The sequence below is a fragment of the Eptesicus fuscus genome, chromosome 7 (genome assembly GCF_027574615.1).
Source record: "Eptesicus fuscus isolate TK198812 chromosome 7, DD_ASM_mEF_20220401, whole genome shotgun sequence".
Classification (NCBI taxonomy): Eukaryota; Metazoa; Chordata; class Mammalia; order Chiroptera; family Vespertilionidae; genus Eptesicus; species Eptesicus fuscus.
The window spans coordinates 76692741-76720119 of NC_072479.1; the positions used below are offsets into that span (position 1 = coordinate 76692741).

Genomic DNA, 27379 nt, shown 5'->3' on the forward strand with positions numbered 1-27379 from the left:
TATACCAGATATCACAAACTCAAAGGCTTACAAGGGCCAACAGTTAAAATGGATACATAAACAGAGACACTGTAAGAAGAGTTTGTAAGTTGCAATTGTGAAAATAAATAGCATATGCCTGGTTACCCTGTCTTTTAAAGATAGATCATACTAAGGTAACAAACTCCTGGTCTTATACACTCTGGCATTTCCTCCCTCCCAAAAAAAGATCTTTTGAACTATAATGTCTTGATATAGATATGTATGTTTAATTTGGGATATATGTTGATCATATTCAAACTCAGAAAAACAGAATTTATGACAAAAAATGTCACAGCAAATGAAGTATTTTACATAAAAGTAAAATTTTAATGTAATTGTATTTAATACATCATTATTCTAAACTTGTATAAATAATAGTCAAGTCTAAAGTAAAGTGAGAATCTAAGTATCAAAGCTCAGTTATCAAAATCTATATGCATATTGACAAAATAAGATTTTAAAATGTTGGTAACTACAATAAATCACTGCAATTCAAACATCATAAATATTATATTGAATTCACAAAAAATAATCCCATGGAAAGTCTTAAAGTTAACCAAATCACTCTACTAAAGTGTAGAATGAGAAGAGAGAGTGTATTTCGACCAATCACTTTAAATATTTTTCTGGTTACCCTTGGGAATGAGAGTAAAGATCACTATCATGATAAAACACTTTGCAGCCATGAAAGAGTTTTTTTTCATTTTCAAAGATGATTTAATGACCAGGAGAATTAGAAATGTTATATGAAAAAGATACAAAATAATAAATGCAGTAATCCAATTTATTAAAATATTATGCCTAAAGAGGAAAAAAAGAACAAATAATACATGGAGGGGAATGAATGGAAATAAGAACAAAATAAAATATTTCAATTGGTTTCATTACCAGTGACAAATGACTCTTTTTCCTTTATACTTTAAATCCTTTACAATAAACATACTTTAAAGAGGGGAAAAAAAGATAGTTTAAAAAAATTAAGATGAATTCTCTACAAAACTATAGAGAGGTAAGAGACTAAAACACAGTGATTTAGGAGATGCCTATCCACTTGGTCTACAAGTAATCAGGATTCAAGATTTACCAAGTGGCACAACTGAACTAACGAAACAGTTTTAATATAAAAATGTTTTCACTGCAGCTGTTGATTGTTTTAGCTCTTTAAACAAAAATTCTTGTAAAGCTCATATTAACTGTTACATGCCAATAAAAATACACAGCCAGTCCTGAAGCTTACTTGCCACATAAAACAAGTTTCTATTTCAATTTTCAAAATTATATTTAGAATTTGGCAAGTAAGTTAAAATGGCAGGTAAAACATGCCTGCTTATAAATACAATTTAAATAAAGCATAGATCATTTTAACAACAGTTAAAATCTGTTTCAGTATGAATGTTTTAGCAATGACTTTTTGTAGTAGCATTAATTCATTAAAACTATCCTTTATTTTTATATGCTATGTCGAGTTTATAAATAATGAAATTTTAAAAATAAGAAAATGAAGCTAAGAAGATACAGATGAGGCTGTTACCAGGCTCCGTGCATGTGAACAAGTGATGCGATAAACCTCCAGTCAGTGCGTTTAAGAAGCACGGGGTGCGCCGCCACATGGCAGCAACAATGGCATACCTAATCTGTAGCAGATGAAGAAAATTTGGCAAACTCACATTTTACAAGACACAAAGCTTAAAAGGAAAAAAATTTTAAATCCGCATTAACTATTCTTTTTTAAACTATTGCAAACAAAGTGGAACTCAACCTTAAATTTAATCTTCTGCAACAAAGTAAAATTAAAGACGCCTACTTCCCTTACTTTGGGTGCCAGAAAAATCAAATTACTAAAAAATGCTTTCTACTAACAAAAAGTATACTAAACCTTTTTTCTTCTACAAATTTAACTTCTGACTTCTAAAATTTCTAATTATTTAGAGGAACGTCGACATCGCTATTAACAATCAATAGTTTATATGGCATGATTATTTTGTTAATTCTTTAAAACATATTTTAATAGGATTTTAAGAATGGGGGGAAAATGAGAATACTCCTTAAATTTTTATACATTTTATATGTATATGCATTTTCTGAGGGGTATCTCAAGTCTCCAAATTCTCAAGGGATCCTTGACCTCTGAAAAGCAAAGGAGTATGCTTTAAAGGCTAAGACTATATATTATTTATCTTTATTAATTACCACACTGACTAGCACATAATAGGTAAAGCATAAGATTATTAAATAAAATATACTCTGAATTTTTAAAAGCTACATTTTTCATTACTGTATTTCTTGTATATCTTCACAGTAATAAAATCCACACACTACCTAAACAAATTGTTCAAATCTCAGTATAACTGAAAATAGCCCAATTTTAAAGTACTTTAAAACCAAAAATATATATATTAACTAAGACTATAATTCACATGACATTCATTTGGACTCCTTTATTTTACTGTTTTTAAGAAGAAAGGAGGAAAGATAAAAAGTAAAATAACCAATATAAGACCCTGAAAATCTTTCGAACTTACTCTACTTTGTAAGTTCTGTAGTTTTATACATACAGTATGTATGTAGTATGATTATACTGTAGTTTTATACATACTGTAGTTTTATACATACAGTATGTATGTAGTATGATTATAGTAATGTTAGCAACATACTTTCTCTCTTACACAGAAAAAATGAATGCTCTGCTCTGGGAAACTATCCCTCTGGTATCCAGTAGTAGCTTTACCATAGCACTCATCATTCTGAATGTAAATATTTGTTTCATAATCTGACTCCTCCACCACAGGGCATATGGCTTCCTGAAAGGGCAGTAAGTCCCTCTCATCTGTCATCATGCAATCCACAAAGCAATACCTAACACATAGTATTAAAATGCTAGTGGAATCAATGTTTTTCAGAGAATGCTGGAGACAAAATGATAACACACATTTAAATGAAGTGTGGGGAGAATAAGCAGGAAAGAACAAAGGGTGGCATTTTTGACATTCATATTCAAGTATATGATTGAATATACAATGGAACTGAATGTATGTACAGAAAACATTAAACTACTATTTTAGATAGCTATTTTTACAATCCATTTAAGTTTTTTATTACCTGATTTAGGGATATTTTATTTTACGCCAATTATGATCTGAAATACAAGTTAAAACAAAGTTTAACTGTCCTTCATGAAAATTCCACCCTGTTAAATACGTTACCAAATACAAAAATAAATTTGTATTTAAATTTTAAAATAAAACCAAACAAAAAACTACCCCTCTCCTAAGTTATTAAAATGTCAATAAAACAACCACAATAATGCCTTTTCATGAATAACAGAATGGATAGGATTTAGAGCCAATCAAGTGATGAAAGAATAGTAACTCACCCATTTTCTATTTATATTGTGTAAAACTAAAGAAAAACCTGGTTTACACTGTAATTCCCAGAAAAAATCTTTTATTTCCATTTATTTGTATTTCCTTAAATAGCTGTAACTCAGCTTCTTATATTTTGCAAACATAGCAAATAAACAATGATTGCCATTCCTGAAACTTAAAGTTATATATTAGATCTTTATATGAGCTTTTATGAAGAAATGGGGAGAAGGAGAAAATGAAACCACCTCCAATTAACACTATGACAAAGCATTAAGATATGAGACAACAAACTAAAAAACTTTAGCAATTATTTCTAACATGTCAGCAACTAAAGGTTTATTTGAAATTAAAATATTAGATTTAAAATGAGGCAATAAGCATTATTACTGTTTGTTCTACTTAGTATAAATTATTTTTAAATTAATTATTGATGAATTTAAAAGATGACTAGTGACTGGTAAGTCTTATCTTACAGTTCAGGAGCAAGAACCACTGCTTTTGATTTTCTTATTATGTAACAATCCTATCATCATATCATTAAGTAGTCTTTTCTTACCTTTTTAAGAAGTCATGTCACTGAAGGCGAGAAATGGGCTGCTGTTTTTAAAAACCACCTAAATTCTGGGACTAACTTTTCAAAAATCTTGACAGCTACCATCAACTTCAGAAAGGAAGCTCACTCTTCTCTCATATTCCTGAGTCCTGTCAACTGACATGGTGAGAAGAGGCAATGGCAGTATTTCTTCCTGTAATGCCTACCATTCCTATAACATTCACAGGTGAAAATGCCTATAAACTGCAGGGAGCTCATAGTCTTCGTGTGTGTCTCTATGTGAATATGTACTTATATAGTATATACATACATACACACATACATATATACAATCTTAAACTTTAAATTAATCACTCAAAGTACAGTTACCATAGAATCTGTAAGTTGCACTGAAAGACAAACTGCATTGTCATCGCATACCTAGGAGCCAAAAATCTCCTAGTTATAGTACATAATTAACCTTCCTACTTACAGTAACCATTTTAACTTTTTCACAGTCAGATACATTTTGTAAAATGGATCCTAGACACAAAATATAGGGGTTGGCAAACTATGTATGCTGAGGCCAAATCCAGCCAGCCCACTGCCTGCTTTCGTAAATGAAATTTTACTGGAATACAGCCAGACATATTTATGTATTATCTAACGCTATGTTTGCACTACAACAAAGTTGCACAGTTGCAACAGAGACTATATAATATGGAATGCAAAGTCTAAAGTAAGTACTATCTGGCCCAAGCATGTCAAACTCAAAAGCTAACAAGGGCTAAAAAAACAAAGTTTAAGTTTATGTGGGCCACATAAAAACAAAAGCTTCAATTTTCATAGAGACATAGGTTTATTTAGATAAGACACATGCTGAATACAAAGGTCTCAAATAAATGAGTAATCATTAGCATAAAATAGAACATTTTAATAAAAATTAATGTTTTCTTAAACATTAACTTACCAGACACTAAATAAGTGCACAAATAAGTGTAACGCAAATAAACCTATTTTTCTTGTTCTCCGAAAGCAAAATATTTCCTATTGCACACACCAAACAAATCAGTACAAGACTAATGACGTGGCAATCAACTGCTAAAATATTCGCTGCTAGTATTAGTGGAGAGAAATGATGCACCTACGCCTAAGACATGTAAGGAAAATGAATGCAACACGATTCATCAGTCATGAGCAGACGTTATAGTTCATTATTAATAATTATGTATAATAGGATATTGTAAAAATTTAAGTTATGAAATTTTTATTTAAATGCTTCTTACATACTGTTATGTTGGGTGGGCCAGAAAAATATTCATTGTGGGCCACATGCAGCCCACAGGCCGCGAGTTTGACATGCTGGATCTAGCCCCTTAGAGAAAAAGTTTGCCAACCCTTATTGTGGTATAAATAGCTGTAACTGAGAGTTGCCAAGTACCTAGTCCAGTACTATATACTTGATAAGCATGATCAAAAACCATCTGAAGCAGATTATCATCTAAGTTGAAAATGAAGCAAACTAGCCGAAACCGGTTTGGCTCAGTGGATAGAGCGTAGGCCTGCGGACTGAAAGGTCTCAGGTTCGATTCCGGTCAACGGCATGTACCTTGGTGCGGGCACATCCCCGGTAGGGGGTGTGCAGGAGGCAGCTGATCCATGTTTCTCTCTCATCGATGTTTCTACCTCTCTATCCCTCTCCCTTCCTCTCTGTAAGAAATCAATAAAATATATTTCTAAAAAAAAAAAAAATGAAGCAAACTGAAGTTCTAGACTATCAACAATATAAGTACTGCCTAGAACTCTGTTAAACATGCAGATTCCTAAGCTCATCTATAGAAATATTTGTTCATTTGGCCTTGGATTTTTACCTAGATGATTCTGGCACAGAATTGAATATAAATACTATTTAATAAGAGATAAAATGACTTATCTCAGGGGTGGGGATCGTCCTGCCCGGGGGCCATACAAAGCCGGCAAAATCATTTGGTCTGGCCCTGTCAGTGCTTTAGGGGTGAGTTAATTAAATGTCTGACCAAATATAGCTGGCTAATTTTTAAGGTGATAATTTTGTATGGCCTGCAAATGATGCTCTAAATATCCATATGGCCCTTTGCAGAAAAAAGGTTCTCCACCCCTGACTTATCTAATACCACTTGCTTCCATATGTGATTGAGAAGAAAGGTGAACCAAGGTGTGCTCCGTTCCAGAAGTCTATGTTCTTTCTAACTTCTCCTGGTTATAACTAAGCTTTAATATATCTGCTTTTAAGAGTTAACGTAAAGATTTTTAAAAATATATTTTACAATATACAAAATCTAAGTTATTATGGTTGAAAAATACATGTGGAAGCATCGATGATACAGTTTAAATTCATGAAGTTTAACTAGAATTTGCACTGCTGAGATATTAAGGATCTAAAACATACAACAGAGATACTAAGCTTGATGATGTCAAGGCCAGTCCCTTGGCTTTCATCTTATTATTTTTATATATTTATATCTCGTAGGTGAGTATAAAATGGTGAGGTCCTGAGCTCAAATTACAAATAATGATAAATCAAACTCATTTTGAATATAATATGCAGCTTAATAATTTCTTCTATGTAAAAATTATTTTAACCCCAAAAGATTCAACACTTGGCTTTTAGATGCTGTACAAGGTGACCAGTTAAGGTAAAGAATTTTGAGATACATATTTCTCACTTTAATTATCCTCCTTCTGATTGCAGCCATAAGTAAATACTAATGCTAAGCTAAAGCCTATTTTTTGCTATTAAATTTACTAAATTTATAGTATTTACATTTTTTTAAAGTCGGAGACATGGTATCTTATAATGACAAATATGTCATACAGTAATGTTACTTTAAAAAAATTAGCTCCTAATTTGAAACAAAATGAGATAATAAACAGAAAAGGCTAGACACACTTTCATGAGTTTTAGATTTTACCTGAACAAGATTCCAACCACATTTTCTTAATGCTTATTAACTAATCACATAAGAATTTATTTTTTTAAGTGGATGTCATGGAGTTCACACTAGCCTTTCTAACAAACACTATAAAGCCATTGGTAAGGAAAAACAACAAAACTTCTCCATAACTAACACACAAACAAACTCAAAGACAAGAAACAAATGGTATATAATAGACTTCTGAAGGACAAACTATAAAATATATATCAAAATAATATTTGTTGAACTTAATTCTGTGTACAAAATAAAATTAGACATAAAAGTATGATTTAGGTAATTCTTGGTAAATATAAACAAATGACAATTTTGAATTCTTAAAGCCAAACTGAAGCATAAAAAATTTCAAAATATGAGAACTTTTCATATCACTGATCAATAGTTTAGATAGGCAACTGGTAAAATTAAAACATAAAAATGTACTTTTAATAACTAAGACAAAGTAATCTGATTTTTTTGGTCCCTTCTGTTTTAGTTTTATAAATAAATTGGTTCTATGAAATGAATATGCAAAAGAAACATAAAAGTATGAAAGTTAAAATTATATTCCAAAGGAAATAGACTCTCTTTGATTAACTTGCAGTTAAAAATAAAGCTGAGTGTCCACTTCAAGCGCAAGATGAAGTCCCTCACTTGAAATTTCATTACATAAAATAATGTGTTATTCAGTCTTACACTGAACTTAAAAGCTAATACATTCCTTTAATGCACAACTAATACTTGTCTCACAAATGGCATTGAGATTTGGTTACTAGTATATAATGTAGTACATATATTCTATGGCAATGATATATAATAAATGGACAATAATAAACTAAAGGACACTGTCAAGTACTTAATGTTTTAGGGTACTCCTAAAGTTTTAAAAATATAATTCTACACAAAAACTTCCAGACATTCAAAATAAAGATGTCAGCTTAGTATATTTTTAAATAAGAAAATCTCTAAACTGCATTAAAATAGCAAATATAAAAGTTACTCAAATGTTTTTGAAAATAGATGCTTCGGGCTACCACCCTTGACAGTGTTCTTTACTTGGTTTTCTTCAAGTAAAGCAAGTTACAAATATCCACCACCTCTTATTAGAATAGTCTCAACTTATAATCTATTAATAATGGTCACAAATATTAATGTAATATAACTATGACCATTTAACCAGAATTCTTTGGCTTTAGTATCGTCACAACACACTTTTGATTCAAAACAATCTTCCAACTATAATGATTATCTTCAAAACTGATTTCCTATAAAATGCAATAGCTTCATAGTTTCAAACAGACTTTTTCCATACTAATCTTTCAATCAAAATTGTATTTTTAAATTTCATCTGTTTAGCAACCAAACCTCAAACCACTCTATCCAATAATAATACAACTGTTTCTTAAATATAAAACAGAGAATTTGAATATAGAAAGATATGATCAAAGAAAACATTTCACCAGAAAGTATCACTATCTACCTCAAAAATATATTAAAACTATTTGCCAGATCTTCTTGATTATTACTTTAGTAGGTACAAATATTTCCTCCATCTGTGACCCTCTCCTTAGCATCAAACTACCTAACAAATCAGCATAATAAATAGGTAACAGAAAACCTGGAAACATGTTTCTAATACTTTGTCCTTCCTAACACTGAGAAAATGTCTATATTTATAAAGCAGTATAGTGTCAGTTGGTTTTTCAATAAACCCCATTACAAGCAGGTGTATTTTCAAACAATGAGTTATCAAATATGTTTTATAGTTAAATTTTATAAACAAGTCATTTTTATCATGTTTCATTTAAAACTCGCTTAACAGGAACCAATCTGTTTCTATTAAATAAATTCTAGGAAACAGTTTATACAAATATATAGAAAATATATATTCCTAATTAGCACAGTTACCATGACTTTATAACCTTAAAAAATATTTAAAGACTTCATGCATGTTTTCAATCCTTGCATTTGAATTAAATTTTAGACAAAAATCAAAAGACCACAAAGAACATCAAAGAAATAATCTCTACTTACTGCTAAAGTCAAATACCTACCTTGTTTCTCATTGTAGATTATATTCTTACACAGTAGGTCATTATGGCAAAGCACAACAGGTGAACCCAGGTTGGAAAGAATCCTCTTCATCCAATTCATCTCTTCCTGAAGAATCTGAGAGCTTGGAATATCACTTAGGAACCTTTTAATTTTAAAAGAGTTATATCTTGCTTAGGTTAATGACATTTTTTTCAAGTTGGATTAAGAATTAATAATTTAATAAATTCTTTCCATTCAATAGCAAAGACTCCTGAATTAAAACAAGCCAATTATTCCAAAAGCTGGAATAGAGAAAAACCTTTACAATGAAATTAAACATGAAAAGAAACTGAGCAAGAGTTAAATGGTAGGGCAGAAAAGTAAAAAATATATCACTACAAAATTGAAGGAAAAAATATATATGCTAATAGCTAACACTAAGCAGTGTTAGCTAAATGTTTTATACTTACTTCCATTTTAGAGGGAAAATCAAGACACAAAGAGTTTAATAAAAACAGGTTTAAGTGTATTAAAGTTACAAAGAGTCCATTAAATATCTAAACATTTACTTCAAGTTTGTAAATGCAGTATAAATCCGTTAAATTCACATTTCAAACTCAATATATATTATCCACCATAGATAAATGGACTCATATTATTACATGATAATCATATAATCATTATATTACCATGTGGCAATCACACCATGGAGTTTTCATATTATTCATTATAGAAACTGGCTCATAGTAGTCAGACCAGGAAGGGTGAGAAGTAGTGTGACAAAATGGCCAGGTTAGACCCTCTCACAATCTGGGACCGCTGGCTCCTGAACACTCACCTGCCTGCCTGCCTGATTGCCCCAACCTCTCTGCCTGCCTTCCCGAATTCCCCAAACTGCCTCTGCCTGCCTGCCTGATCACCCCTAACTGCCTTCCCCTGCCGGCCTAATCAAGCCCCCAACTACTCTCCCCTGCCGGCCTGATCTCACCTCCAACTGCCTCTGCCTGCCTGATCACCCCCAACAGCCCTCCCCTGCTGGCCTGATCTTGCCCCTAACTGCTCTCCCCTGCTGGCCTGATCACCTCTACCTACCTCTGCCTGCCTGATCACCCCTAACTGCTCTCCCCTGCTGGCCTGATCTCACCCTCAACTGCCCTCCTCTACCAGCCAATTTGGTCCTGATTGGTCAGTTTCTATGCCAGTCAGCGTCAAAAGCTCCACCTCCTAGGCAGCCATTGGCTCCTCACAGTTGACCCAGATTTGGTTCTGATTGGTCAGTTTCTATGCCAGTCAGCATCTCTAGGCCTATCAATGGGGCCTGATCAGAAAGGTAGGGCTGATCAGCAGCCCCCGTAGAGGCCTGGAGAGAAATGGGGAGGGCGCCTCAGGCTCAGTGGGATTGATTGAAGTGTGGGGTGGCATGGAGGTGGTGCCTGCGCTTCTGATAACTTGCACACTGTGTTTTATACCACAGCATGTGGCAGCGGCTATGAAGGATGCCAGGGCAACCCAGCGCTGACTGTAGGACTGACTTCCGGTTGGTCAGCCTTCGGTCGTGATCGGTCATTACAACCCTGGGCTTTTATTATTAGGATAATGAAATACTATAGTTAGTTTGACCCTACAAAGTCTAAGTAAGACTCTAGTAAATGAATTTTCAACTTCATTATATGGGACTTCAATAGCCATAGTAAACTAAGATAACTCAAGCTTTTTCACATTCCAATATTACTACACTGCCCAATGTAATCTCTAGGCCTATTCAAAACAGCTTTGAACAAAAAGTTTTTTTTAAAGTCTCAATGACCAACTCATACTACGGAAAAACATACCTATTCATAGTAATCTTTATATTTCAGTTACTTGCAAATAAAAGATCTATATTTATTTTTTTGTCCCCTCATCTCTGCCCACTTCCCTACCCCCTTGCTTTTGTAGGGTTTTGTTTTGATTTTGTTTTTTTAGTCATCTGGGGGAAGAAAGAGAGGCTTTATTTCTATAGTGCCATCTGAAAGTCAAATGAATCAATGCCTATTTTATGTCAATGCAGAGATAAGCCAAACCAGATTTTATATACAGAAACCTTATAGTTATCTTTGAGAACTAGTATATAGAGCAAAGCAATGTAAAACATCATTTCACACGTAAAAGTAATCTTAGTAATTTTACCTTTTATTAAGATCTTCATCTGCAAATCCTGTGGGAATGAGAGAGAAGTATTTCCTCATCTTCAGCCATAAATTAGATTTGGGAATCCAGCCATTGTGTGCATGAATAGCATGAATTTTAGCAAGCTGACGTGCAATTAGCCTGTTTAAAAACAAAAGAGCATGGAAAGAAAATGTTAAGCATCATACTTCAGGTAAAGACCCAGATAAACTAAAACAACTAGTGTACATTTTTTACAACATAATTTACTTTTTACCATAAATGTGTAAGATTCAAAAAATAATTTGGCAAGTCAACTCCCACAAGGAGAGGAAAACAAATGCTTAACACATCAGAAGGAAGAAAATTACAATTAATATGGCAATTAAATATTGTGTCCAAAAGGGGTTGAGTATCTGAAAATAGGTGGCCTATTATGATTACACAATGTTTGGAACCAGCAGAACAATACATAATTATAAATTATATCAAGACACATATTAGAAATTAATCAGAGATACATACATTTAAATTATGCTGAGTCACTTTAATTTTGAGCCTTAAGGTTAAGGGGCAAAAAGGGACTAAAGTAAAAAGGTAACCAGGGAGATAAATGGGTTCTATGAGTTAATTTCATTTAACTATATTAAAGACAAATTCTCTGAACAAATATTTGGATTTTATGATGTCAGAATCAATTGTCTTGATGCAACCTCAAAATAATTTGAAGTTGCATAATGTTGTGCCCATCCTATGCTTATCTCTGTAGAAACCAGTACAGCAAATCTGATGGGGGAATAAGCATACCAAACAGAAATTAGTTACCAAACAGCCTACAGACTAGCAGGCGAAAAAATGACTTAACAATAATTCACAAATTAAAGAACTTAAAACTGACTAATTGTCAAAATGCTAACCATCTAATGTAGTTCTATGACCTCAAATTAGTTCTATGACCTACAACATTGCACCATGTACAAATATCTGAGATCTACTCAATCACAATCTCTGAAAGTGGGGGCCCCCAACACTCTTCATTTTAAACAAGATCTCCAAGTAATCCTAAACCACTGTAGTCTGAAGGGCACTAATATAATGCTCTATAGCTTGGCTGTGTACTGAAATCAAACTTCGGAAATTCAAAGAAAAAAATACAGAGCCCTGGTTACTACTCCCCAGAAATTGTGATTTAATCGGTCTGGGCATCGGGACATTTAAAAGCTTCCCAGATGACTTCAATATGCAAAAATGGTTGAGAACCACTCAAACTAAGGCACACAGGAATCTAACACTGTAGTAATTCTTCACCAATCTGTGATTACAGAACATAATTCTATGACAGTTTTATTACTATAGTGAATATTTTTATCTACCCAGTTCTGATTTTTCCTTTGGAGAAACTTCCATCCTCTTCATTTTTAGTTCATGTGATTCATACAGAGTTTATCTCAATCCTGACTCCCTGTCCTATCTACAACAGTAACTTGAGTGAAGATATGACACACATTTGCCCACGGCATTCTATCCTTCAGGCCACAATAATTGGTTTAGGGCATATTACCCAAGCTAGGCCAAAAGGACTTGATCCCAGAACTTTTGTTGAAGCTTTGACTTTGGTTGAAGCCTTAATTAAAAAAGGAATTCCTTACTCCACAACCTGGAGTGGCAATACTACTAATTAGGTAAGCCTGCAACTGCTGATCACTGTAATTGTCACTCTTAAGAAAATATGCTAGAAAATAAAATTTCTTCATAAAGTTTGCCAGAAAAAAAAGCATGTGCCTCGGTGGATGGAGCATCAGCCGGCAAGAGTTGCGGGATCCATGTGTCCCTGGATCCGGGTGAGGCCTCGTGCACCTAGGCCCGGGTGAGCCCAAGTGGCCCTGGGTCTGGGAGAGGCCAAGCGTCCCTGGGTCTGGGTGAGACCATGTGTCCCTGGATCCGGGTGAGGCCTCGTGCACCTAGGCCCGGGTGAGCCCAAGTGGCCCTGGGTCGGGGAGAGGCCAAGCGTCCCTGGGTCCGGGTGAGACCATGTGTCCCTGGATCCGGGTGAGGCCTCGTGCACCTAGGCCCGGGTGAGCCCAAGTGGCCCTGGGTCTGGGAGAGGCCAAGCGTCCCTGGGTCCGGGTGAGACCATGTGTCCCTGGATCCGGGTGAGGCCTCGTGCACCTAGGCCCGGGTGAGCCCAAGTGGCCCTGGGTCTGGGAGAGGCCAAGCGTCCCTGGGTCCGGGTGAGACCATGTGTCCCAGGATCCGGGTGAGGCCTCGTGCACCTAGGCCCGGGTGAGCCCAAGTGGCCCTGGGTCTGGAAGAGGCCAAGCGTCCCTGGGTCCGGGTGAGACCATGTGTCCCTGGATCCGGATGAGGCCTCGTGCACCTAGGCCCGGGTGAGCCCAAGTGGCCCTGGGTCTGGGAGTGGCCAAACGTTCCTGGGTCTGGGTGTGACCATGTGTCCCTGGATCCGAGTGAGGCCTCGTGAACCTAGGCCCGGGTGAGGCCACGTGCCCCTGGGTCTGGGAGAGGCCAAGCGTCCCTGGGTCCGGGTGAGACCATGTGTCCCTGGATCCAGGTGAGGCCTTGTGCAACTAAGCCCGGGTGAGGCCACGTGCCCCTGGGTCTGGGAGAGGCCAAGTGTCCTTGGGTACGGGTGAAGCCAGATCCTGGGTCCGGGTGAGGCCGTGCGCCCCTGGATCCATCCGGGTGAGGCTGGGTCCCAGGCCCGGGTGAGACCACGCGCCCCTTGGGTATGGGTGAGGCCACGTGCCCCTTAGTCCAGGTGACGCCGTGCCCCTGGGATCGGCCGAGACCAAACCAGAGGGAGTCAGACCTCCATTACCACCATTTGTCCACCATCCAGAGCTGAGGGGTCAGTGCTGACATGTACACATAAGGAACTACTGGACATCGAAATTCGGTCTCAAAAGAACTGTTGGTCCAGGGGGAAGCTCGCTACAGATTGATTCATTTGCCTGTCAGCATAAATATTATTGCTCGTCTCACATTCAGTTCTTATTAGTATATATCTAGTGACATTTAATCTCGTTCATCTAGAGGAAATGATGAACAACATAGACTGAGGAACAAGAACAGAACCAGAAGCAAGGAGGCATCGATCAGACTATCGGGCCTCAGAGGGAGGATACGGGAGGGTGGGGGGAGGGGGAGAGTTCAACCAAAGGACCTGTATGCATGCATATAAGCCTATCCAACGGTTAAGTTCAACAGGGGATTGGGGCATGCGTGGGGAGAGGGGTGGGATGGGAATGGGGGGATGAGGACAAATATGTGACACCTTAATCAATAAAGAAATTAAAAAAATAAAAAAAAAAAAAAAAAGAGTTGCGGGATCCAGGATATGTAGCTGGGTTGAAGCTTTGATTCCCAGCCTAGTGGGTCCAGGCGCATACGGGAGGCAACAGATTCATAGCTCTCTGTCTCCCCGTCTCTCTCTCTTCCCCCAATCCCCTTCTACTCTTTCTAAAAATCAATGGAAAAAAATATCCTCAGTTAAGGATTAAAAAAACAAAACAAACGAACAAAAAACACAGAATTTTTTCAAAAAGAGAGTGATATTTCTAATGATACCGTTCTAGAGCCCATGGATCCATCCATGCTTGAACTCATTCTCAGTTATATGTACCAATAAATTCCTTCATAAGTCAGTTTGAATTCTCAACTTATCATCAATCAAGAGTACCAATGCATTAACAAAATACTAAAATCTGTAACCTTTTTAGGTAAGTGTGCTTTGGTTCATATCTCTCAAACAAATTAGGAAATAAACAACTCTGTATATAAATTAAATAACTGCTACTTGATTGACCTTCCTAAAAACCACATACTTATCTAACAAGAATACAGTAAAAAAGAAATATATTTTTATGCCACTTTCATATACACGTAGGCCCAAATGAATGTATGATACTTTAAGCAGATGGAAACTTCAGGGAAAGCCAGGTGATGATAAAAACAAAACAGAGGGGGCAAATACACACACACACACACACACACACACACACACACACACATATGCCCGGTGCACGAAACTCGTGCATGGAGGGGAGGGGAGGTGTCCCTCAGCCCAGCCTGAAACCTCTCTAATCCGGGACCCCTCGAGGGATGTCCAACTGCCCGTTTAGGTAGGATCGGGCCTAAACAGGCAGTCGGACATCCCTCTCACAATCCGGGACTGCTGGCTCCCAACTGTTCACCTGCCTGCCTTCCTGATTGCTCTTAACCGCTTCTGCCTGCCAGCCTGATCACCCCCTAACCACTCCCCTGCCAGCCTGATTGATACCTAACTGCTCCCCTGCCAGCCTGTTTGCCCCTAACTGCCCTCCACTGCAGGCCTGGTCAACCCTAGCTGCCCTCCCCTGCAGGCCTGGTCCCCCCCAACTGCTCTCCCCTGCAGGCCTGGGTTCCTCCCAACTGCCCTTCCCTGCAGGCCTGGTTGCCCCCAACTTCCCTCCTCTGACGGCTTGGTCACCCCTAACTGCCCTCCCTTGCAGGCCTGGTCCCTCCCAACTCCCTCCCCTGCTGGCCTGATCGCCCACAACTGCACTCCCTTGCAGGCCTGGTCCCTCCCAACTGCCCTCCCCTGCTGGCCATCTTGTGGCTGCCATCTTGTGTCCACATGGGGGCAGGATCTTTGACCACATGGGGGCAGCCATCTTGTAAGTTGGAGTGATGGTCAATATGAATATTACTCTTTTATTAGATAGGATATATATACATACACATATGTATACATGTGTGAGAGAGACACATGTATTTTAAGCCAGTAAGAATAGGTTTAAACTTTAAGGATAGAGTTGGGACAAGAGGCTTGAGGAAAGGTATGATCTGTGTTAGATAAAACTCATGGGCAATCTATGTCAACAGAACATTATGTCCTAGTAATGTTTACTGAACAAATGAGACTAGTGATTCAGGAGAAAAATAACATATTAGAACAGGTATTTAACACTAACAAACTTTATTTACTGTGATTTTAAAAAATAAATAAATAATAATGTCAATTTTTATAGTTTTACCCAAGGTTTATATGAAACCCTGATTTGCAAAATATAAAATGTAGTCTCAGAAGTTGTCTGATTATAAGTTATCGAGCTGGGAGTGACTAGAATGCCAATTCTCTGGTAAATACTTCAAAATGAATAATATATATGGCCACAATTTCAAGTGGCTTAGATTAATGGAATCTGTTGAGCATGACTAGCTGCTAGAAGAGGAAGCATGTACAAATTTCAAATGTCTTGAACTTTTCTTGCAGAAAGGTGGATAACTGGGGCCATGCCAATTTCCTTACAAAAAAACCAAATTGCTGTTTTATTTCATTCTAGAGGCCCAGTGCACGAAAATTCATGCACTCAAGGCGGGGGGGGGGGGGGGGTCCTTAGCCCAGCCTGCACCCTCTCACAATCCAAGACCCCTCGGGTAGGGTTCCTAGGCCTGGCCTGAAATCAGGGCCTATTGGGGCTTTCCTTCCTCTGGCTGCCAGCAGCTGGCCCCACCCCCGCTGCTGTCACTGCTTGCCATCTGTGCAGTACTGCACCACCACCACCCCCTCCCTCTGCAGGTGACAGGCTTCAGTGTGATGGCCTGGCTGACCTGGGCCACCCTCTTTCTTTGCTGGGGGCGGGGCCAGCCCTGCAAGGTGTTGGCTGCCTACCTGATCACCCCTAACCGCTGGCCTGCCTACCTGATTGCCCCTAACCTCTCTGCCTGCCTGATTGCCCCTAACCGCTTGCTTGGGGGCAAAGCCAGCCCAGCGAGGGTCTGTCTGCCTACCTGATTGCCCCTAACCACTGGCCTGCCTACCTGATCACCCCTAACCACTGGCCTCTCCCTGATCACCCCTAACCACTCTGCCTGCCTGCCTGCCTGATGGCCCCTAACCACTCTGCCTGCCTACCTGATCACCCCTAACTGCTGGTCTGCCTGCCTGATCGCCCCTAACCACTTGCTTGGGACAGGGGCCAGCCCGGTGAGGGGCCGTCTGCCTACCTGATATCCCTAACTGCTGGCCTGCCTACCTGATCACCCCTAACCACTCTGCCTGCCTGCCTGATGGCCCCTAACCACTCTGCATGCCTACCTGATCACCCCTAACTGCCGGTCTGCCTGCCTGATCGCCCCTAACCACTTGCTTGGGACAGGGGCCAGCCCAGTGAGGGGCCGTCTGCCTACCTGATATCCCCTAACTGCTGGCCTGCCTACCTGATCACCCCTAACCACTCTGCTTGCCTGCCTGATTGCCCCTAACTGCTTGCTTGGGGATGGGGCCAGCCCTGCAAGGGGCTGTAGTGGTCTGGTCTCTGGTCGTTCCAGTTGTGATGCCTCTGGCCTTTTATTATATAGGATTCTTTAAGTTCCCCTTCAAATCTAAAATTATAAGCCACGGAATACTAGAAAAAAGTGCATAAAATTTTAATTACATGAACTTCACATTCATATTCATATACAAAGATCCTGTAGACTACTTCCCATTTCACACCAATTTCCTACTAGTTATAAGAGAAATATTAAATGAATATAAACTCTAGGTTAACAAGCAAAATTTTCCAAATGATGATTTTATAAAAAACTTATCAAATATAATTTTCTCCTTTCAACAAATTTGATATTACAGATGAAAATGAGTTATCTTTATGAAATTTAAAAAATAAACATTTCTGTATAAAGTAATATATACCTACTCAAATGGACAATAAACTATTAATGAACATACTAGAGCAAAGTTAATATTTGTAAACAATATATCAAAACTCAAGAGTTAATTATGTTCTTCTAAACTATAGATATATTTGCCCTATGTATAGGTGCATTGTTAAAAAAATTAGATTATATAAGGGACAAAATCAATATTAAGTAATTGTATTGTGTTTAATAGTTAAAAATACATTCAGAGTGTTATTTAAAATGTTTTGTGGCATTTTCCCATAAAATTCAAAATAGAATAATGGCAAATAATAATAGTAAAGTTAAGATTGCTCTGTCAATACAATTGATAAATACTTCCATAAGTTACCCTACAAGTAACAAAGATCATGCCTGATTCTTCCATCTAGTGTAGAACTCAGCATTTAGAAGAGGTACTTAATAAGGATTGACAAATTAGAGTCATTATATTGGCACCAGAATCAGAGTACATTTAGAAATTTACCATAAGACCAAGAGATTTTCCCACTAGTAGCCTTACTGTCAGAAGGATTAAAATCTATCTTGGATTTTTTTAAATCACATATAGTAAGAATTGTAACAAAATTAATGCCTCGCTATACAAAAACAAAGTGACCATTTGAAATACTGCCCGTTTTTTAAAAGGAAGACATTTTCTCCAAGCCTCTTCCCAAAGTACAGAAGTCAAGTCAACTTCTACAGGCCCTAAAATACCTGGTCTATTTTTTCTGTAGAAAAGTTAACAAGAGCCCTGGCCGGGTGACTCAGTTGGTTGGAGTGTCGTCCCATACACCAAAAAGTTGCATGTTTGATTACCGGTTAGAGCGCATACATAGGTTGTGGGTTCTATCCCTGGAGGCAAGTGACCAATGTTTCTCTCTCACATCTCTTTCTTTCTTTCTATTTCTCTAGTTTTTCCTCCCTCTCCCTCCCTCCCTCCCTCCCTTCCTCCCTCCCTCTCTCTCTCCCCTCCCCTTCCCTTCCCTCCCCTCCCTCCACCCGCCCCACGTCTTCTAAAAATCAATGAACATTCCCTCAGATGAGAATAAAAAAAATAATAATAAGGAAAGGAAGAAAATCTATTTATAATACAAATATCCTCTTGGAAATAAGAAATATAGTTCAATTGTAATCATAGCACTTACATACTAAAAAACTAGGCTTTGCTAACAGATTTTAAAAATTAAGTAAGTCCTAGATACAAGTTCCAAATTCACCTAAAATTTTTGATGAATTGGGCTCTGGACACCCACAACCCTATGTATTATTTCAGTGCTTAATATTAGAAGTGTTTTGGGTCATTATTTAGAAGACTGGTGATGTTTCTGTGACCAGAAATATGCCATTAAGAACTTAACTCTTGTTTACAGTTGACCCTTCAACAACACAGCAATTTAGGGGCACCAAGGTGGACTTCCCTGAACAATAGAAAATCCACATATAGCCCTAACCCAGTGGTCGGCAAACTCATTAGTCAACAGAGCCAAATATCAACAGTACGACGATTGAAATTTCTTTTGAGAGTCAAAAACCGATTTCTGCGCATGGGCCACGAAGTTTCAATTGCACTGTACGCGCGCGCCCGCACGTGGTATTTTGTGGAAGAGCCACACTCAAGGGGCCAAAGAGCAGCATGTGGCTCGCGAGCCGCAGTTTGCTGACCCTGCCCTAGCCGGTTTGGCTCAGTGAATAGAGAATCGGCCTGTGGACTGAAGGGTCCCGGTTTCGATCCCAATCAAGGTCACCTGCCTGGGTTGCTGGCTCGATCCCCAGTAGGGGGCGTGCAGGAGGCAGCCAATCAATGATTCTCCCTCATCATCAATTCCCTTCATCAACTCCCTCATCATCCCTTTCCCTTCCTCTCTGAAAAAAAAAAAAAAAAAAAAAAGCCCTAGTTGGTTTGGCTCCGTGAATAGAGCCTTGGCCTGCTGACTGAAGGGTCCCGGGTTCGATTCCGGTCAAGGGCACATGTCTGGGTTGCGGGCTCAATCCCCAGTCGGGGGCATGCAGGAGGCAGCCAGTCAATGATTCTCTCTCATCATCGATGTTTCTCTCTCTCTCTCCCTCTTCCTTCCTCTCTGAAATCAATAAAAAAATATTTTTTAAATAAAGGATGGCTATTACATTTAAAAAGAAAGAAAAAAAAAAGAAAATCACGTATCTTTTGACTCCCCAGAAACTTAAATACATTATACAGTTGACCCTGGAACAACACAGGGATTAGCAGTATTGGCCTCCCATGGAATGGAAAATCTGCATATAACTTTTGACTCTCCCAAAAAATAACTAATAGCCTACTACTGACTGGAAGCCTTACTGATAACATAACGGCAATTTCCCACAATGAGATACCACCTCATAGCCATCAAGATGACTACTATAAAAAAAAAAAAAAATTTCAAGTGTTGGCAAGGATATGGAGAAATTGGAACCCTTGTGCACTGTTGGTAGGAATGTAAAATGTTGCCGCTGCTATGGAAAACACTATGACAGTTCCTCAGAAATTTAAAAATAGAATTATCATATGATACAGTAATTCCACTTGTGGTTATATTCCTGAAAGAATTGAAAGCAAGGTCTCAAAAAAATATTTGCACCAGCCCTGACCGGTTTGGCTCAGTGGATAGAGCGTCAGCCTGCGGACTGAAGGGTCTCAGGTTCAGTTCCGGTCAAGGGCATGTTACCTTGGTTGCGGGTACATCCCCAGTAGGTGTGCAGGAGGCAGCTAATGTATGTTTCTCTCTCATCGATGTTTCTAACTCTCTATCCCTCTCCCTTCCTCTCTGTAAAAAATCAATAAAATATTTTTTTTAAATATTTGCACCAGTGTTTATAACAGAAGTATTCACAATAGTCAAAAGGTGGAGTCAACCCAAGTATCTATCCATGAATGAATAAGCAAAATATGGTATATACACAAAATGGAGTATTAGCCTTAAAAAGGAAGGAAATTCTGACATATGCTACAATACGGATGGGCCCTGAAGACATCATGCTAAGTAAAATAAGTCAGTCACAAAATTGACAAAAGTATAAATCTACTTATATGAGGTACCTAGAGCAGTCAAATTTATAGACAGAAAATAGAATGAATGATGTACACACACAATATACTATACACTTAAAAAGTAATCAAGAGCCGAAACCGGTTTGGCTCAGTGGATAGAGCGTCTGCGGACTGAAAGGTCCCAGGTTTGATTCCGGTCAAGGGCATGTACATTGGTTGCGGGCACATCCCCGGTGGGGGTGTGCAAGAGGCAGCTGGTCGATGTTTCTCTCTCATCGATGTTTCTAGCTCTCTATCCCTCTCCCTTCCTCTCTGTGGAAAATCAATAAAATATATTTTTTTAAAAAAAAGTAATCAAGAAAAAATAATCAAGATAGCAAACTGTTACATGTTTTTAACCCAATTAAAAAGAAAACTTTTTAATTAAATAAAGGTCATAAGAGAATATAGTTCTTTTTTAAAAAATATATTTTATTGATTTTTTACAAAGAGGAAGGGAGAGGGATAGAGAGTTAGAAACATCGATCAGAGAGAAACATACATCAGCTGCCTCCTGCACACCTACTGGGGATGTGCCCGCAACCAAGGTACATGCCCTTGACCGGAATCGAACTTGGGACCCCTTAGTCCGCAGGCCGACGCTCTATCCACTGAGCAAAACCAGCCACGGTAAGAATATAGTTCTTAAAAAGACTTGATTTAAGAGCACTCCATTGTTTTCTATTAGTAAATTTTATACACAACAGGAAAAAAACTATTAAAAATATCTTCATTAAGGCAACAGCATTATGTAATAAGCCATTAATTTTTGTGTTATATATACAAAAAGGTAATAAAAATTACTTAAAGATTTCTATCATATATTGGTCCTTCTACCTCGTCTCAACAAATAAGGTTTTGGTTATGAGGGACAAGATTTTGGGCAATTTACTAAGTCTCTGTGATTCATATTTCTTAGTATTAGAGATTCTCTACCTTTGAGCTTGTTTGAGGACTAAATATACAATCCACATAAAGTTCTTATTATTGTCTCTTGCCCATAATAAGTGATCAAAGAGAATAAACTATTATCTTCATTATTATCTTTAAGAACAAAAATTTTAAATTATATTTTAGTTATTTTTTGTCTATTATTGCCTATTGTTCCATTCCTTCTGTTATTGTATCTGTATAAAAGGTTAAGGCTATCACCTTATAAAAATATTAATCAATATCTATATAATAGCCGAAACCGGTTTGGCTCAGTGGATAGAGCATCAGCCTGCGGACTGAAGGGTCCCAGGTTCGATTCCTGTCAAGGGCACGTACCTTGGTTGCGGGCACATCTCCAGTGGGAGGTGTGCAGGAGGCAGCTGATTGATGTTTGCCTCTCATCAATGTTCCTAACTCTCAATCCCTTTCAATTCCTCTCTGTATAAAATCAATAAAATATATTTTAAAAAAATATATCTATATAATAAAAGTGCAATATGCTAATTAGACCGGACATCCTTCCTTCCAGACAAAGCCAGCAGGGGCCGCAGCAGAGGCAGCAGAGGCAGCAGAGCCCCTGACCGTGGTAGCGGCAGGCAGGGGCGGGGCCAAGGCCCTTGCACGAATTTCATGCATCAGGCCTCTAGTATTAAATAATTCACCAGAAACTGAACATCAACTATGTTTTGAGCATTGTTAGTTGCTGATGAAGTAACAGAACAAAACAGATTTGTTTTCTGTTTATAGGATTCTCATAGTTCACTATGGAAAGATTTAGATAACCATGGAAGGGGAATTTTCTATTTTATTATAACAAAAAATTACCATCCTATTTTTAATTGAAAAAAATAAATAAGGTTTTACTGAACTAACATCAAAATCCCATCCTATATAATAAAAGCCTAATATGCAAATTGTTCAACTGGGAGTTCGACCACTCGCTATAATGTGCGCTGACCACCAGGGGGTGGCACAGAACATGGCGGGCGTCGGCAAAGCGGTGCTGTGGCAGTGGGCGGCAGTGGAGGCACTGCCAGCCCCGACAAGAACGGGACGGCAGCGGGATGGTGGAGGTGAGCAGGCGGGATGGTGGAGGTGAGCGGGCAGTGCCAGGCCAAGGTGGGTGCAAGCAGGGGCCCAATTACCCCGCCGACTGCCCCACAGGTGGCAACCAGCGGCTGACAGGCCCTCATCGCCCGATCGGGGCTGGGTCCCGGGCTGGGACAGGGAACTGGGGGTGGGTGGTGGTGACCAACCTCCCGCGGCGCCCAAGCTGGGGCCTGCAACCTCTCACCGGCTACCTAGGGACGGGGGTGATCAGGATGGAAGTGCAGTGAGAATGCAGGGTGTCCACTGAGCTCACTCTCACTCCCCTTGCTACCCTCTCCCGCGATGCAAGTGCTCACAAGCCAGGGAAGCCCCAGCACTCAAATGCTAGGCGCCCATGAGGAGCCCACCCCACACCCACGCAGCCTCTTCCAGGTGAGCCGGGCCGCAGCCGCTGGGACTGCAGGGGCCAGTCAGGCTCCCCATGGGTTCACGCAAGAGCCGGTCTGCGAGGCCGGTCAGAGAGAGCACACTGCCTGCCAGGCTTTCATGCGGCACTGCTGGGCAGCCCAGAGGCCCACACTGCACCCCAGCCCACGGCGTCCGGCCGCACTCACTGCATCTCCACATGGGGACTTGAACGCTATGACTCAGGTGGAGGGGGGTGCGCAGGGGCCCAGGTGCTGCTCAGGGCCCAGAGGTAAGCTGGGACCTGCCCTTCTATGCCAGACGCTCACGCTTCAATTGCCGGCAGGACCTAGGGACGGCACCCGCGCCCGAATTTCGTGCACCAGGCCTCTAGTACTCAATAAAGCCAAATGTTTAAAAATTTTAAGGCTTCAGAGAATTCCTCAAATACTCACTAATACTCACTAATTGCTTCCCCTATTGAAACTTCTTAAACAATTTAAGAGCATTGTAATAGAAATTTTGTAAAATTGAAAAATAATCCCTAATCCTACCATCTCAATATAGTTTACTAGTGCCCCGGTGCACAAATTCGTGCACACTGAAATGAAATTAATTAGAAGGTGGTCAGGAGGGCAGACTGGGCGAAAAGGGCCAGACATGCCCTTGGAGCCAACCTCCCACAGTCGCTCCCCAGCCGGCTGCACCTAGGGCGGTGCCATGGCTAGAAGGTCATCTGCAGAGTGAGAGGGGGTCCCTCCGGCAGGTGGGGTCCCTCGGCCTGGCCTGTGGGGATCGGGCCGAAACCAGCTCTCCGACATCCCCACAGGGGTCCCGGATTGCGAGAGGGCAGTTCTCAGGTGACGCACACCGGAATCAGGATCCCTCCTCTCTGGTTCTAGGGTGCGGCACCCAAGAACCGCCGCTGCCAAGTCACCGCAGTTAAGTAGCTCCTGTATTGAGCATCTGCCCCCTAGTGGTCAGTGTGTGTCATAGCTACCGGTCGAAGCGTCTGCCCCTTGGTGGTCAGTGTGCATCATAGCTACTGGTCGGACGGTCGGACAGTTGCTTAGCCTTTTATATATATAGATTTCATTTTTACACACTCTCCTTTGAGTTTTCACCTGAGTAAATTATTGCCTGGTTATAACTACAGTTCAGCTATCAAGCTGATTTTTTTCTTAACCTTGTATAAAGCCATTTTGCATGCTTTAGACAATATTCAAAATTATCATTTCAATTGTAGCATAATGCTTATTAGTGCTGGTGTATCTTAGTTATATCTAAATATGAATTGTCATGACAGAAACATAACATATAATTTTCTTTTGTAAGTTACTTTTATTACCTTGTTGATTTCCACGAGAACTTTACCAATTTTATTTGCAACCCACAATAAACTAGTTTCACTACAATACCCTCAGCACTGTAAATCGGTGTTTTTTAGTTACACTTCTTGAAAATGTACAAATTCATTTTAAAGTACATTTCTCCATTATGTCTGTTGCTGGGTAGTTTTTAATTAAACTTCAGCCAAGATTCCCAGCAAGAGGCAAGTTTTAGAGAAACACATGATAAGAGAAAATTCCTAAACACGTTTAAATTTTTAAAAATTTTCTAAAGGCCTTTGCAATGTATGATTGTTATAGAAGGGTTCAAATAAAACAGATTGTGATAACTTTCCACAATTGAATTGACTAGTTAAACACTAAGTTGGTACAAGTCATCTTTATCTATCATCCCATTCCCTCAGCCTCCTCCATGCTCTGCTTCATCTTTTAGAGCCCAGTTTAAATGTTATTTCAGTGAAACACTGCCTAATTTCCAAAGTATACCACAAGTAAACTATCTGTACTCTTTTGAAAACCTTTCCTTTATTCCAGTTATACCATTTCACTTTTTCCCCAAGATTATTGTCTGTCACAGACTCTAAATTATTGAGAGAGCAGGGACTGTTTAAATTCATTTCCCTCCCCTAAACTAGATCAAATATAAACATATATTCCAATACCCTTTACATTCAAAGTAGATATTCTTTGTTATAACCATAATATAGGCAAGTAGATATGTCTGAATGAGTCAAAGTAAACAGAGCACTGTGGACTTTGATCTAAGATTAAATCAACATTTACTGAAGCTGTGATTAATCAGTCCAGATTGTTGGCTGCATATAAAGCTGACCTAAAAACGACGGCTTAAAATGTGACATCGAGACCCAGGCGGGTAGCTCAGTTGTTTAGAGCAGCAGTCGCCAACCTTTTGGACCTCACAAACCACCAGTGGTCCATGGACTACAGGTTGGTGACTGCTGGTTTAGAGCATTATCCCCATATCTGAATATTGTGGGTTAGATCCCTGGTCAGGGCACATACAAGAATCAGCCCATTGAATGCATAAATAAATGGAACAATAAAATTGATGTTTCTCTTTCTCCTTTTCTCTTCCCCTCTCTCTCTAAAATCAATGAATAATCTTTTTATTTTAAAAAATAAATAAAATATGACATCTAACTAATCCCAAATTGGTATTAAGAAATGCTTTGAGTTAAGCACTGCGTTAAAAAATTAAGGGGGCCCTAGCCGGTTTGGTTTGTTGGATGGAACGGTGGCCCCTGGACTAAAAGGTCATGGGTCCAATTCCAGTGGGGGGCACATACCTCGGTTGCAGTCTAATCCAAAACCTCTTGTAGTTCTTTCTTTTGCAAATTACAAATAATTAGCAGGGCAGTCAGATAATATTTCTTTACCAAAAGAAAACCCTAATTAAAGGAAGTTTCTAAGTCAAACAAATAGTTGCTCAAAGAAAAGCAGTTTTAACATATATTTTCTTAGTGTACTTAATACTCTTGTTTTTCAAAAGGAAAACTTTTAGAAAAAGAAATGTACCTGAAAATGGCAGGATTGCAGACATGCTTTGGATCCAATGCTTCTCCCTGTATAAATTCATAGCACAGTCCATTATTGAAGGTACAGTAGAGTTGTGGTGCACAGCCATGAGCCTGTAACACTCGGAAACTCTTCACTTCCTCATCTCGATCGACTAACAACTCAGTCTTATTGCCATAAATTCGCACCAAAACTACATCCTCCATTGCATTACCCACATAACAGCCAATAAGTTTATTTGTGATTCCGTCTGTGAAGACCTGCACAAAAAAAAAGAAAAAAGGGGAAGAAAAGCATTATATACACTCAAAGAACTAAATAAGAGATAACATGAAAATAAATACCAATTAAAAAAATTATGTACTTTTTAATATAAAAGAACTGTTGAATATAATTTTGCCTAACATGTCTATAATTTTAATTCTAGATTTTAAAAAATAGCAATTATACAGTACTAGAGGCCCGGTGCATGAACATTCATGCACTAGAGGGGAAGGTCCTTCAGCCCGGCCTGGCCCCTCTCACAGTCCGGGAGCCCTCAGGGACAAGAGAAGACCCAGTGATCAGGGGAAGGCGACGCCCCCATCACACCTCTGCTGCTGCCACTGCCAGCAGCACAAGCCTCGGCCAGCCCTGGTCACCTGAGCCTTGGGCTGCATTGGTGGCTAGCGGGTTGAGGGGACTGGGGGACTGTGGGCACTGCTATCTTTGAGGGCATGGCAGTCAATTAGCATATTCCCTCCTTATTGGCTATGGGCGCCACCATCTTTGAGGGCGTGGCAGTCAATTAGCATATTCCCTCCTTATTGGCTGTGGGCACCGCCATCCTTTGCGATGGCATGGGGGTCAATTAGCATATTCCCTCTTTATTAGAAAGGATAATACCAATTATACTGTTTAATCTTGAGCTTAAGTTTTTATAGCATTGTCTTTGTGTTCATTATGCAACACTAGTATTTCTACACAACTTTTGATAGCTATTATATCTCAGTCTGCCTTGTACATTGCAAATTAATGTGTCTATATTCTATATTCTACATATACATACACACACACACACACATGCATACACATCTCTACACACACACACACACACACACACACACACACACACATACACAATCTCTCCTCTAATAGAGTGGAATGACTCTGAAGACAAAGACACTTCCTTCTCCCTAGCATGGTATCTATACTAATAGAAGGGTAATATGCTAATTAGACGGGACAATCTTCCTGACAAAGCCGGGGGCGTGGCCAACCTGCAAATTGCCCACTGCCTCTCGCCCAGGCCAGCCCAGCCCCCAGCGGAGACCCCCACCCCGATCAGG

At 39.3% G+C, this 27379-nt stretch overlaps 1 protein-coding gene across 1 annotated transcript in view; it reads right to left on the reverse strand.

Moving 5' to 3' along the window:
- Positions 1-27379, reverse strand: part of ETNK1 (ethanolamine kinase 1) — a 53027-nt gene that overhangs the window by 16303 nt on the left and 9345 nt on the right. The window contains exons 2-4 of the mRNA XM_054719221.1: positions 26052-26311; positions 11073-11213; positions 8924-9066 (exon numbers count right to left, since the gene is read on the reverse strand). Of these exons, the coding sequence (XP_054575196.1) occupies positions 8924-9066; positions 11073-11213; positions 26052-26311 (544 nt within the window). The remainder of the gene's footprint in view (positions 1-8923; positions 9067-11072; positions 11214-26051; positions 26312-27379) is intronic.